Source organism: Stegostoma tigrinum, chromosome 46 (genome assembly GCF_030684315.1).
Source record: "Stegostoma tigrinum isolate sSteTig4 chromosome 46, sSteTig4.hap1, whole genome shotgun sequence".
NCBI lineage: Eukaryota > Metazoa > Chordata > Chondrichthyes > Orectolobiformes > Stegostomatidae > Stegostoma > Stegostoma tigrinum.
Genome location: NC_081399.1, coordinates 9,676,670 through 9,691,337, shown reverse-complemented (window position 1 = coordinate 9,691,337; position 14,668 = coordinate 9,676,670). Strand labels below are relative to the sequence as shown.

Below are 14,668 nucleotides of genomic sequence, written 5' to 3'. Positions count from 1 at the left end.
GTCATCAAATAAGGCCATATGGTTACAACTTAGACACAAGGAGGGATGGTCATTCCATTGGGACTGTATTACAGACCCCCAAATAGCCAGCAGGTATTAGAGGAGTAGATGTGTAGAGAAAGTGCAGATCCCTGTAGGAATAATAGTGCAGTATTGGTTGGTGACTTTAATTTTCCCTGTATTGACTGGGCCACCCAGAGTGTAAAAGGCCCGGACGGGACGGAATTTGTCAAATGTGTCCAAGAAAGTTTCCTAAATCAATATGTCAATGGCCTTACTTGTGCAACACTGGATCTCCTCTTAGAAAATGAGGTTGGGTAAGTGACTGAAGTGTCAGTCAGAGAGGTTTTCGGGCCAAGTGACCATAATTCTCTTAGTTTTGACGTAGTTATGGGAAAATTCAGGACAGGTCCACAGGTTAAGATGCTAAACTGGAGCAGGGCCAATGCTGGGGCCATTTGGCAGGATCTAGCACAGGTCGATTGGGTGAGTTTGTTTCAAAGCAAAGGAACAACTGGCAAATGGGAGGCTTTTAAAACTATGATATCAAGGGTCCAGGGACAGTGTCCCCCTGTTTAGGTGAAGGGAATAGCCGGCAGATTTAGGATCCCCGGCTAACGAGGGATATTGAGATTGTGGTCAGGAAAAGAGGGCATACATTAGGTTTAAGATATCATGCTTGAGTGAATCCCTAGGATGACAATAAAAAGTTTAGATACACACCCAAGAGGGAAATCAGAAGAGCAAAAGCGGGGTATGAGACGGATCTGGCAGATAAGGTTGTAGGTAATCCCAAGAGGTTTTATAGCTATATTAAGAGTAAAAGGGCAGCGAGGGAGAGAATAGGTCCCCTTAAAGATCAGCATGGCCATCTTTGTGTGGAGCCACAGGAGATGGGGGAGATTGAGAATCACGGATACTAAGGAAATACTAAATACACAATATGTGACAGGAGGTGTTTGCAGCCTGAAAGCACATTAAGGTGGATAAGTCCCTGGGCCTCATCAAGTCCTTCCTCAGATGTTGTGGGAGGCAAAGGAACAAACTGCAGAGGCCCTTGCTGAGATTTTTGCTTCATCTTCAGTCACTGGTGAAGTTCTGGAATGAGGCTAATGTTCTTCCATTGTTTAAGAAATGCAGCAACGACAAGCCAGGAAACTACAGGCCAGTCAGCCTGACATCAGCAGTAGGCGAGTTATTGCAGAGATATGGAGGGACAGGATCAAACAACATTTGGATAGTCAATTTGGATAGACCTGCTGAACTTTTTCAGCAACTTTGTTTTTGTTCCTGATTTACAGTGACCACAGTTCTTTCAGTTTTGGTTTGGATAGTCAAGGTGTGATTAGGGATAGTCAGCATGGATTTGCGCGTGGCAAGTCACGTCTGACAGATTCTTTTAGAGTTTTTGAAGAGGTAACCAAGAGGATGGATGAGGGTAGGGCAGTAGATGTTGTCTATATGGACTTTAGTAAGATCCCACAAGGCAGGATGGTCATGAAAGTTGGTCCCATGAGATTCAGCTAATTGGATTCAAGACTGGCTGGATGGTAGGAAGCTCAGGGTGATGGTTGAAGATTATTTCTCAGACGGGAGGCCTGTGACTAGTGGTGTGCCACAGGGGTCAGTGCTGGGATTTATTTACATAAATGATCTGGATGTCAATGTACAAGGCTTGATTAGTAAGTCTGCAGATGATAACAAAGATTATCAAAAATTACAGAGGGATCTTGATCAGATGGGGAAGTGGGCTGATGATTGGCAAATACAATTCAATACAAGTAAGTGTGCGGTGTTGCATTTTGGAAAGTCAAACCAAGGCAGGACTTATACAGTGAATGGTAAGGTCCTGAGGAGTGTTGTGGAACAGAGGGAACTAGGAGTTCAAGCACATAGTTCATTGAAAGTGGCATCAGAGGAAGATGGGGTGATGAAGAAGGTTTTTGGCATGCCAGCCTTCATCAGTCAAGGCACTGAGAATGAGAGTTAGGACTTATGTTACAGTCACTGGTGAGGCTACACTTGGAGTACAGCGTACAGCTTTGGTCACCCTGTTACAGAAAATACATAGTTAAACTAGAAAGTGTGCTAAGATGATTTGTGAGGATGTTGCCAGGACCAGTCGGCTGGAGTTATTGGGAGAGGTTGACCAGGATAGGACTTGGAACATAGGAGAATCAGGGCGAGCTTATTGAGGTGTATAAAGTCATGAGGGACATAGATAGGATGTATGTATATAATCTTTTTCCCAGGTATGGGGTGTTGAAAACAGGAGGCATCGGTTTCTGGTGAGAGGAGAAAGATTTAAGGAGGACCTGAGGGGCAACTTCTTTACACAGAGAGCGGTGCTTACATGGAATGGGCTGCGAGAGAAATTGGTTTAGGCAGGTACAATAGCAACATTTTTTTAAAAAGCATTTGGATAGGTACATGGATGAGAAGGGTTTAGAGGGATATGGAACAAATGCAGGCAATTGGAACTAGCTGAGTGGGCACCATGGTCAGCCAAGACTAGTTTGGTCCGAAGGAACTGTTTCCATGCTGTATTATTCTAAGGAAGTAAGGGAACTAAGGTTTCCACAGTGATAATATTGGTAAGATGGAAGAGAGCTAGAAAAGTCAAGAGATTGTGTGTCGCAGAAAGGCGTTTGGGTTCATTGGGATTGTGTACAGTGGGGAGCGAATGGGTCTCGTTTTAGTACCTGTCTGTATTCAGCTAACCCACTAACACGCTCCTTATTCAACTGGTAACTATTCAGATGTAAAGTGCGACACAAGGAATCTGCGTCCTGCAAAGAGTATGGACTCCCTCAGCTCGGTACCTTTCACTGAAGATGGTGAGTCTCTTTGTGCCCAAGGTGGGGCCCATTTCCTAAACTAGCAACGTCACCTATCTCTCTCTGGTTGCTGAATCCTGTTTCTCTTTTTATTGCTCTTGTTTCCATCTCTTTTACCTCATGTTCTTGCTGCCTTGCAGTCTCTCTGAATCCCTTTTTATCACAATCCCATCAATTTCACTGTTCTTTCTCCTCTCTGCCCCTCCAACTATCAGTCTAGCCCTTTTCTCCACTTCACCTCCTCCATTTCCTTCCCAGGACCTGCTTGTGCACTGTTCCCTCTCTCTCAGCTTACCCTTTCATATCTCCCTCACTAATCTCATGCACCTCACTTTCTCTTCTTCCTGTCTCCCCCTCCTCACCATTTTTCCCTCCAGAAGAAATAGGAGCAGAAGTAGGCCATTCAGCCCCTCCAGCCAGGTCCACCATTCAACAAGATCACGGCTGATGGACTATCCAGTCCGCCCACAACCCCAAATAACCTAGGACTTCTCTATTGATGAAATATCTGTCCAAGTCAACCGTGAAAATATTAAATGTCCTAGCCTGCAGAGCTCTTTGGGGCAGAGAATTCCAAACACTCCACTTTCAGGGAAAGAACTCCAGCAATCTTAAATGGGAGACGCCTTATTGTAATGTGTCAGCCTCGTTCTACACTCCACTCATCAACTCAACATCCTTTTGGCATCTGACTAATTCTGACCACTCCGAAGCTTATCTTGTTGAATAAGATCACTGCATATTCTTCCAAATTCCAATGGTTATCAGCACAACCTTTACAAGACTATCCAATACATTCCAAAAATCACCCTGTGCTGAATTGCTGGCAATGAAATACAAACCTCCTTAATTAATGAGACTGAAACTACATGTTCTCTGGGTGTGTTCTCATAAATAACAGATGCAGCAAAGCTTTGCAAATTTTAGTCTCCAATCTTTCACTTTCAAGATCTCCTCCTCATCCTCTCTTCCCTGGCCTCCCTTCCATAATGTCTTCTCTTCCCTCTATTCTGTCCTCTCTTTTCTCTGATTTGCTTTATCTCCCCATCAGTCTCTTTCTTTCCCTCAATCTCTTCATCTCTCCATCAAATTGTCGCTTTCCCTCTCTCCCATCCTCTCCTACACCCACTCTACCTCTCCCTCAGTAACGACTGCCTCCCTCTCTCTCTTCCCCCTTCTCCATCACTGTCATCCCTCTCGCATGCAGGCAGCTCTCTGTCAGTAACTGTTACCTTCCCTCACTCTGCAGGCCTCCCCCCCTCTCTCTCCCCCACCCCGTCAGTAACTGTTACTTTCCCTTCCCTGTGCAGGTAACTCTCCAGGGCTGGATGACCACCAGTCCCACCGCAGCCCCAGTGACCGTCGTGACAGCTTTGGGTCCATACATTTTGCCTCCCCGGACCGCCACACTCCAGCCTTTTCCTCCCTGGACCCAGAGCTGTTGCTTGACCGGGGTGTCATGGAGGCAGCGGTACTGCGCACAGGATTGGATTCTCCTCGCTCGGCCAAGGCAGCCAGGCAGAGGGCCGAAAAGCGGGCAGCAATGCACATCTCAGGCCCATTCTCGGTCAGTCTCCCTGAACATGTGTCCTCACTGCTCAAAGCCACAGAGCAGGGAGCCGGGAGCATCAGGGGACCAGAAGACTCGCAGGATCAGAGCAGTGCTGAGGAACAGGAGGACAATGATGATGAGGAGGAGGATGAGGATGATGCTCCCCGTGAACTGGTCGCAGAGGTGGTGCAGGTCGAACAGAAGGCAACAGAAGGGCACGGTGAGACACAGAGGGATACAGACTGAAAGTGAGCCAAGAGAGTGACAGAGACAGAAAAAGAAACTGATGCAGTGGGGGGGTGGGGGGGAAGAGAAACACAGGGAGACAAGGAGGGAGATAGGGTAGAAATAGCTGCAGAAAGGAGAGAGGAAGAGAGTAAGAAAGACAGTGTGCAAGATTTGACAAAGATAAACATTGGGAGATGGGCTGAGAGAGACACAGTTGAACAAAGAGAGAGAGAGAGATGGATGCAAAGAGAAAGGGAGAATACGGATACAAAGACAGACATGGATGGAAAGAGAGATATTGATGGAGAGAGACAGAGAGAAACAAATGGTCACACAGATGGAGGGAGGGGTGGAGAGAGAGTGAGGTAGTTCAGAGACAGAGACAGATGGAGAGAAGGGGAGAAAAGATGGATAGAGAGGGGTACTGACAGAAAACAGACACATTGATGGGGAGACAGAGATGGATGAAGGGAGAGATGGGTCAAGAGAAATGGATGAAGAGACAGATGGAATAACAGGATGTGGAGAAATCTGTCTCAACTTTTTAAGTAACACAACATAGGTATTAAAGTTATTGTAGAGCAGTAAGACTATGCTATTTACTCTGTCTGCAGATTAAGGTGCAGTGATGGCCCTCAGTAGTGTGATGAGCTCTTCCTGCCAGATATGGGAGCTTAAGGAGACTTTCAATGTTCCTGTTGATTATGTGTTTGGTTGTGAATCCTATCGGATCAAACGGGTTAAATGCTGCGGCATTTAGAAGCAATGAGGAACTTACAGGAACCAGGAATTGCGATGGATGGCAATTTCATAAAATGAAAAAATGCAGTTTCAGTCAAGCAGATGGGTTACCTCTAGAAAAGGTAGCAGAGACAGGCAGGAGTCTCCTGTGGCTAATTCCATCTCAAACAAGTGTGCTGTTTTGGAAAATGTAGGGGTGATGGATTCTCAAAGAAATGTCGTACTGACATCCAGATTTCTGACAGCAGCTTGACCCGCTGTGATTTCCAGCATTTTTTTGTTTTCAGGTAATAAGAATGAGGGGTACATCAGGTTCCAGGCAATCAATTGGGATAGGGGACTCAGTCAGAGGCACAGACAGACAGTTCTGCAGCCAGCAGAATGGTGTGCTGCCTCCCTGGTGTCAGGGTCAAGGATGTCTCAAGGGCAGACTGGCCAGTAGGAGGTTGTTGTACACATTGGTACCAATGATTAGGAAGAGAAAAGGATAAGGTTCTGAATAGAGAATATCGGAAATGAGGCAAGAGGTTTAAAAAAAAATGGGTTCTTGAGGGTTGCAATGTCTGGACTAATCCCAGTGCCACCTGCTGGTGACAGTAGGAATAGGATAGAGCAGATCAATGCATGGCTGGCGAGCTGGTGTTGGGGGGTGCAGGGATTTGCATTTTTGGATCATTGGAATCTCTTCTGGGGCAGAAGTGACCTGTTAATAAGGGGGATAGGTTGCACCTGAATTGGGAAGGGCCAATATCCAGGTGGGAAGATTTGCTCATACATTTGGGAGGATTTAAACTTGATAGATGGGCCGAGAAGTGGCAGATGGAGTTCAGTTTAAATAAATGTGAGGTCTTGCATTTTGTGAGGTCATATCAGGGCAGCACTCACACACCTAACGGTAGGGCTCTGGGGTGTGTTGCCAAACAAAGAAATCTAGATTCATAATTGCTTGGAAGTGGAGGTGCAGGTGAACAATGCGGTGAAAGCGGTGTCTGGTACACTGGCCTTTATTGGGTAGTGAACTGAGTATAGGAGTTGGGAGTCATATTGCAGCTGTACTGGACAATGGTGAGGTCATTTTCGGAACATGTATTCAATTCTAGTCTCCTTACTAGATGGAGGATGTTGTTAAACTTGAAATTGTTCAGAAAAAATTTACAACGATGTTGCTCAACTTGGAGGGTTTGAGCTATCAGGAGAGGTTGAAGAGGTTGGGGCTATTTTCCCTGGAGCGAAGATTGAGGGGTGGCTTTATACAAGTTCATTAAATCACGAGGGGTACAGATAGGGTGAAAAGGTAAGGTCCTTTTCCCGGGATAGGGAAGTCCAAAACTTTGTTTTTGTGTTGATTTGTTATTGTTGCATGTACCTAGGTCCAGTGAAACGTTTTATTTTGCATTTGGTAAGGTAAGAAGGGAAAGATTTATAAAGGACTTAAGGGGCAACTTTTTCCCACAGAGGGTGGTGTGTGTATCAGATGAGCTGCCAGAGGAAGTGGGTACAATTAAAACAGTTAAAAAGGCACCTGAATGGGTAAATGAATAGAAAGGATTAAGACGGATAAGGGTCAAATTCTGGCAAATAAGCCTAGATTAATTTAGGTCTGTACACACAGGTTGGACTGAAGGTCTGTTTCCATGCTGTACACCTCTATGAGAAAGTTACAGAGAGAGGGACAGAGAGTAATGCAAATGGACCGGTTTGGGGCGGGGGCGGGGGCGGGGGGGGGGGGGGGGGGGAGAAAAAAAGAGAGCAAGAGAGAGAGAGAGAGAAATGGACAGGGAGGGAGAAAGATGGACAAAGAGAGCAAGAGAAATGGAGAAAGACATGAATTGGAGGGAGAGAAGTCAGAGGGAATGAGACAGTGTAAGTAACTGAGATGGAGAGATAGACAGAGGCAGACAAGACTGACAGAGAAATCAGAAGTAGAGTCAGATAGCATGAAGAAGAAAGTCAGCAGCAGAGATTGAAACATAGAATGAAAGAGGCAGACTGATTCTCTCACTCCATTTTCCCCTAGACACTCTGCAGGGTCTGCCAATCAATTCCGAGATCACGTTGGAGCTACAGGACACTTTCTCGTTTCTCGACACACAGGACACATCAGAGCTGGGAGACGGCGAGACTGACTACCCAGGGGAGCTGGGAATGCCACTCAGGACGCCTGAGGAAATGGAGCCATATGATTACTACATCCAGAGCTGCCACGAAAGGAGCGGGATGCTAGAAATGAGCATTGAGTCAGAGCTGATGGATCTTGAGCTGGATGGCAGAGAGCTAACAGCTTACGACAGTCAGGTAAGGGAAGATCATAGTTATGATCTGGTGCCTTTGGTAATCACCTGGGCCATCATATTTCCCACCAGCCAACCCTCCTCTACACAACCTCCCACTTCTAATAAGTCAATAAGACCTAAAACAGTAAGCCACTCAGCCCATTGAGTCTGCTCCATTGTTCAATGAGAATGTGGCTGATCTTACAATCCTCAACTCAATTTCTTTGTTTAATCCCTTTAACAGTTGATTCCCTTCCTGATTAGAAATCTATCTCAGCCTAGAATATACTTAATGGCCCAGCCTCGACAGCCCTCTGCAGTAAAGAATTACACAGATTCACTCCCCTCTAAGATAAGAAATTCCTCCTCATTTCTGTCTCGAAAGGGCCACTCCTTACTCAGATTATATCCTCTGGTTCCAGATTCTTCCACAAAGCGAAACAACATCTGCACTTCTCCCTTGTCAGGTCCCCTAAGAATCTTATATGTTTCTTCTTCTTCAAAAGGTCCAACAAATTCAGGCTCAACCTACCCCAATCTCTCCTCATCAGACAGTCCCTCCATCCCCGGGATCAGCCAAGTGAACCTTCTCTGGACTGCCCCTGATGTCAGTCTGTCTTTCCTTAGATGAGGGGCACACAATTGCTCACAATATTCGAGCTGTGGTCTTGTGTAGTTCTCGCATGACTGCCCTGCTTTGAGACTCCATTCGCTTTGAAATAAAGGGCAACGTTCCATTTGCCTTCTGTATTACCAACTGAACTTGCAAGTTAGCTTTTTGTGATTTATACACAAGGATCTCCCCAAACCTCTCTACAGACTTACTCCATTTATATGTTCAGTTTCTCTGTCAATCTGCCAGCGTGCATTACCTCTCATTTTCCCACATGGTCGTCCACCTGCCAAATTGATGCCCACTCTGTTAACTTGACTATAAACCTCTGCAGACTCTGTCACCCTCACCACTTGCCTTCCCACCTAATTTTGTGTCAGCCACAAACTTAGCTAAAGCACACTCACTTTCCTCATCCAAATCATTAAAATATTGCAAATAATTGTGGCCCCAGAACTGATTCAAGTGGCACTCCACTAGTTACCATTTGCCTAACTGAAAATGACCCCATTATCTCAACTGTCTATATTTAGCCAATTCTTTATCCATACTAATATACCAGCACCAACTCTACGAGTTCTTATCTTATGAAGTAGCCTAATATGCGGCATCTCATTGAACATCTTTGGAAATCCAAATATATTACTTCTATTAGTTCTTCTTTATCTATTCTGACTGTCACCTGCTGAAAGAATTGTAATAAATTGGTCAGGTATATCTTTCCCAAACATGAAGGCATGTTGGCTCTGCTTGATTATATTTTAAAGAGAGGTACAAGGTGAGATGCCACCTGAATGTCTGTGAAGAAAGCTGGTTGGCCTTTCTGATACACCTGGTCGGCCTTTCTGATACACCTGGTCAGGCCCCAAGGAATTATCCACCTTTTAAGCGGTTTAAGACATCCAGCACCATATGGACATTTTTTAAAGCTTTCACTGTTTATTTCTCTAAATTTTCTTGCTTCCATATCCTTGCCCACAGTAAGTACTGATGCAAAATACTTGTTCAATATCTTACCCATCTCCTGGGGTTCCACACATAGACAGCCTTGTTGAGCTTTAAGGGGGCCCTATTTGCCAAAGCTCTCTTATGTCTCCTTCTTGCCTTCCTGGTTTCCCTCACGTATACTCTTACTGTCTTTCTACTCCACTAAGGATTCGCTCTCATCCCAGCTGTCTTTCCTGCCCAGAGCCTCAACTTCCCTAGTCAGCCAGCATTCCCTACGCCTACTAGCCTTGCCCTTCACACTAACAGAACCATATTGCCTCTAGGCTCTCGTCTCATTTTAGAGAGCCTCCCACTTCCCCCGAAGAATGTTTCGCTATAAATATTCGCTTGAAAAATGCCTGGAAAGTGGAACAGACACATTATATGTTTCTTCTTCTAAACTTCAACCATAGGCCCAACCTGCCCAATCTCTCCTCAAACAGTACCCCCATCCCCGGGATCAGATGCGTGAATTTTCTCTGGACTGCCTCTTATGCCAGTCTGTCAGGCGCTACACTGTTATACAGTCACAGACCTGTAAAACATGGAAACATACCCTCAGTTTAACTCGCCCACGCTGACTAGATATCTTAAATTAATCTGGTCCCATTTGCCAGTGTTTGGTCCATATCTATCGAAAATCCTTCCTACTTATGTACCCATCCTGATGCCTTTTAAATGATGTAAATGTACTAGCTTCCACCACTTCTTCTGGCAGCTCATTCCATACACACACCACCCTCCGAGAATCTTTCCCCTCTTAACTTAAACCTGTGCCATCTAATCCCTGGGTATTCATTCTATCTATGCCCCCATGATTTTATAAACTTCTGTAAGGTCACCCCTCTGGTGCTCCAGTGTATTCAGCCTCTCCCTGTAGCTCAAACCCTCCAACCCTGACAACATCCTTGTAAATCTTTTCTGAACCTTTTCAAGTTTCACAACATCCTTCCCACAGCAGGGATACCAGAATGCTGAAAGTTCTTTCCTGTGTTTGACACCAATGAAATGGTTTTCTTTGCTCCCTTCTACTCACTCAACTAGAAATAATATATCGAGTGTAACAAATAAAAGAGGACTTTGTCTCAGACTATAAATCCCAGTACCCTCAAAGGCTAACAAGACTTGCTTTTAGATAGTGTTCTTAAGACAGTAAAAATTCCATGGTGTCTCACAGTACCATAATAAAACAAAATTCAACACAGAGTAAGGCACCGGAAACATGCGATAAAGAGCCCAGTTAATGAATAATGTTTTAAGGACCATAAAAAGGAGGGAGGAGTGGACTTACAGGACCTGGAGGACATTACAGAGACAGGGATAAAGGAGTGGAGGAGGATACATTGATAGGGAGGGGTGTTGCAACTGGAGGGTTACAGAGGTAGGTAGGTAGGGGCTGGAAGTTTCAGAGGTAAGGGGGGTGTAGGGGCGGGAGGAGATTACAGAGAGAGGGAGGGGTGTTACCACTGGAGAACTAGGGATCACAGAATCCCTACAGGATGGAAACAGGCCATTCGGCCCAACATGTCCACACCATCTCTCCAAAGAACATTCCACCCAGACCCATTCCCCAACCCCTTATTTCCCCAGGTCTAATCCACCTAAACTGACCATCCCTGGGCACTACGGGAAATTTACCATGGAAAATCCACCCTAACCTGCACATCTTTGGACTGTGGGAGGAAACCAGAGCACCCAGAGTAAACTCCACATAGACAGTCGCCCAAGGCTGGAATCGAACCTGGGTTCCTGGCGCCGTGAGGCAGCTGTGCTAACCACTGAGCTACAGTGCCACCCCAAATGCAACTGATGGGGTGTTGCAATTGGAGGAGGGGGTGCAGAGGCTAGAGCTTTCAGAGGTAGGGAGTAGTGTATGGGCTGAAGGATTTTACAGATAGTGAAGGGTATAAGGTCGGGAAGGGGTTACAGAAAAAGGGAAGGTTGTTTTGACTGGAGATAACGGGGAGAAGGTAGGGAGGTTCAGCGATCATGGAGAAAGCAGGTTGGTGGACGAGCAATTAACCTTTCGGAATTGAAAGATCAGGAAGACAGTGGGTTAACTGAATTGAGAAGCTGTGTTGGCAGGAATGAGGAATCAGTGAGCAATGGGTCAGAGGATTTGAGGAATTGGAAAGAGTCTTTGTGGGTATCAGGGTAAGGTCATGGAGAGAACTGTTGAGTTATTACCCTAACACCTGCCTCTCTCCCCCCAGGTTCAATATGAGGAGTTCTCTGTTGAGCCTCCTGTTGAAGAGGTTTGGAATCTTGACGATGTTTATGAGCTCACCTCAGAGCGTAGTGGAACCCAATGGGACTGCCCCAAGGAGGCCTCATGTTCAGGAAAGGAACGTCAAGACCCTGAACTTTGTGGCACAGATCTCAGAACTCCAAGCCCCACTTCCAAGTGCGTGCAGACCAGGAATGTTGACTGCTCAACCGTGGTGTGCATTGCTGGTGGGGAGAATCCCCGAGAAGAGATCTCAGAATCCGGGAAAGTTGGATGCTCCACGGTAGCGTGCTGTACAGAGCAGCAGGATCAAAGTGAGGGGAACGCAGGCTGCTCAACTGTGGCGTGCTGCGCAGGGCAGCATGATCAGAGTGAGGTGAATAGGGGCTGCCCCACTATAGCGTGCTGCACTGAGCAGCACGATCAGAGTGAGGGAAGTGCTGGCCACTCGACCACAGCGTGCTGCATAGAACAGCACGATCAGAGAGACGGGAGCTCCGGTTGCTCGACTACAGCGTGCTGCACACAGCAGCGCGATCAGAGAGACGGGAGCTCCTGCTGCTCGACTACAGCGTGCTGCACACAGCAGCGCGATCAGAGAGACGGGAGCTCCGGCTGCCCGACTACAGCGTGCTGCACACAGCAGCGCGATCAGACAGACGGGAGCTCCGGCTGCCCGACTACAGCGTGCTGCACAGAGCAGCACGACCAGGGCGAGGGGAGCTGCGGCTGTTCCACCGAGGCAACCTTCACCGAGCAGGTCGAAACGGACGGCGAGGTGGGCCGGAGGGCACTGGCGCCCAGCCCCGCCGGTCTAGCCAGGTCCCCGGGCAGGATATACCAAGCCCGCTCACTGCCCGTGGTGCCCCCGAAGCCGCACTACGCCAAGCTGCCACCGGCGCTGAAGGGCAAGCGGCGGCCCGACAGTGCCACCCACCCCGATGTCAAGCCCCGCCCACCACAGCAAGACCACGCCCACCCAGCGGACCAGGGCCCCACCCAACCCGGGGAGAGGCCACGACCCAGCGCGTCGGGACACGCCCCCGCAGAAGACAGGCCCGCCCACTCAATCGAGTCGCAGGCTCCACCCCGTCCCCGGGACCGGCCGCGGCCCGCTCCCGCCGCCCGGGCTCATGCCTGGCGGACAGCCGCCAGCCTGTCCTTCGACGAGGCGGTGGCCCTGGCCAGGCAGCAGCGCAGTAACGCCGGGGGCCGCGCCGGCAGCCTGCAGCGCGGAAACTCGGCGCCGGATACGCCGTACGACCTCCACAACCGCCTCAGCCTGCCGCATTTCCCCAGCGAGCCGGAGCGCTCGGCGGCCGGGCAGGCGGCTCGCTGCCGCTCCCTGGTGCTGGAGGCCGACGAGGCGCCGTGAGGGAACGTGGGTTTTTGGGGAGGGCGGGTTCCTCACCGTCGGTTGCAGGCGGGTTCTGCATCATGTGACAAAGGGGCGGGGGGTGTCACGTGATGTAAACACCACGGCGAGACGTTGGTCGCGAGATGCAACTGTCGCAACAGCCTGGGCGCGCCCGGGGGGGGGGGGGGTCACGTGCCTGCTCCCCACGCAGCCGCAGTGCCGTAGGCGCCGCCATTGGGACGGCCCTTCCCCCCCGCCTTCTCTTGAAGGGGGACTCCAAAGCTGCAACGTGGATCCGCGGTGTCGGGACTCCCACCGAGAAAGGTGGGCCCTTCTCTTTTTATTGTCTAATTCACTTCAAACTCACATCAGTGCAGTCGGTCCAAAGCAAAGCTGGTCTGTGAACCCTGTCAATAAAACCACAAGTGATCCCTCTCTCTGTCTCCCTCTCTCTCTCTCTCTCTCTCTGTGAAATCTCTGGGTGCAGAGAGAATTCTAATAACAGACTGGAATCTAACCGAGGGGTTCAGGGTGTGTTATATACAGAATAACAGATACCCCAGGAGGGAGTTACAGACTGGAATCTAATCGAGGGGTTCAGGGTGTGTTATATACAGAATAACAGATACCCCGGGAGGGAGTTACAGACTGGAATCTAATCGAGGGGTTCAGGGTGTGTTATATACAGAATAACAGATACCCCGGGAGGGAGTTACAGACTGTAATCTGATCGAGGGGTTCAGGGTGGGTTATATACAGAATAACAGACACCCCGGGAGGGAGTTACAGACTGGAATCTCATCGAGGGGTTCAGGGTGGGTTATATACAGAATAACAGATACCCCGGGAGGGAGTTACAGACTGGAATCTAATCGAGGGGTTCAGGGTGGGTTATATACAGAATAACAGATACCCCGGGAGGGAGTTACAGACTGGAATCTAACCGAGGGGTTCAGGGTGGGTTATATACAGAATAACAGACACCCCGGGAGGGAGTTACAGACTGGAATCTCATCGAGGGGTTCAGGGTGGGTTATATACAGAATAACAGATACCCCGGGAGGGAGTTACAGACTGGAATCTAACCGAGGGGTTCAGGGTGGGTTATATACAGAATAACAGATACCCTGGGAGAGAGTTACAGACTGGAATCTAATCGAGGGGTTCAGGGTGGGTTATATACAGAATAACAGATACCCCGGGAGGGAGTTACAGACTGGAATCTAACCAAGGGGTTCAGGGTGGGTTATGTTTCGAATAACAGATACCCCGGGAGGGAGTTACATACTGGGTTCTAATCGAGGGGTTCAGGGTGGGTTATATACAGAATAACAGATACCCCGGGAGTGAGTTACAGACTGGAATCTAATCGAGGGGTTCAGGGTGGGTTATATACAGAATAACAGATACCCCGGGAGGGAGTTACAGACTGGAACCTAATTGAGGGGTTCAGGGTGGGTTATATACAGAATAACAGATACCCCGGGAGGGAGTTACAGACTGGAATCTAATCGAGGGGTTCAGGGTGGGGTTTGCATAGAATAACAGATACCCCGGGAGGGAGTTACAGACTGGAATCTAATCGAGGGGTTCAGGGTGGGTTATATTCAGAATAACAGATACCCCGGGAGTGAGTTACAGTCTGGAATCTAACCGAAGGGTTCAGGGTGGGTTATATACAAATAAAAGATACCCCGGGAGTGAGTTACAGACTGGAATCTAACCGAGGGGTTCAGGGTGGGTTATATACAGAATAACAGATACCCCGGGAGGGAGTTACAGACTGGAACCTAATCGAGGGGTTCAGGGTGGGTTATATACAGAATAACAGATAACCCGGGAGGGAGTTACAG

At 48.2% G+C, this 14,668-nt stretch overlaps 1 protein-coding gene across 1 annotated transcript in view; it reads left to right on the top strand.

Annotated features, from left to right (window-relative positions):
- The window catches only part of LOC125449642 (rho GTPase-activating protein 30-like), a 60,826-nt gene extending 47,829 nt beyond the window's left edge, over window positions 1-12,997 (top strand). The window contains exons 9-12 of the mRNA XM_048525493.2: window positions 2,760-2,837; window positions 4,148-4,609; window positions 7,376-7,653; window positions 11,445-12,997. Of these exons, the coding sequence (XP_048381450.2) occupies window positions 2,760-2,837; window positions 4,148-4,609; window positions 7,376-7,653; window positions 11,445-12,833 (2,207 nt within the window). The 3' untranslated portion in view covers window positions 12,834-12,997. The remainder of the gene's footprint in view (window positions 1-2,759; window positions 2,838-4,147; window positions 4,610-7,375; window positions 7,654-11,444) is intronic.
- The last annotated feature ends 1,671 nt before the right edge of the window (window positions 12,998-14,668 follow it).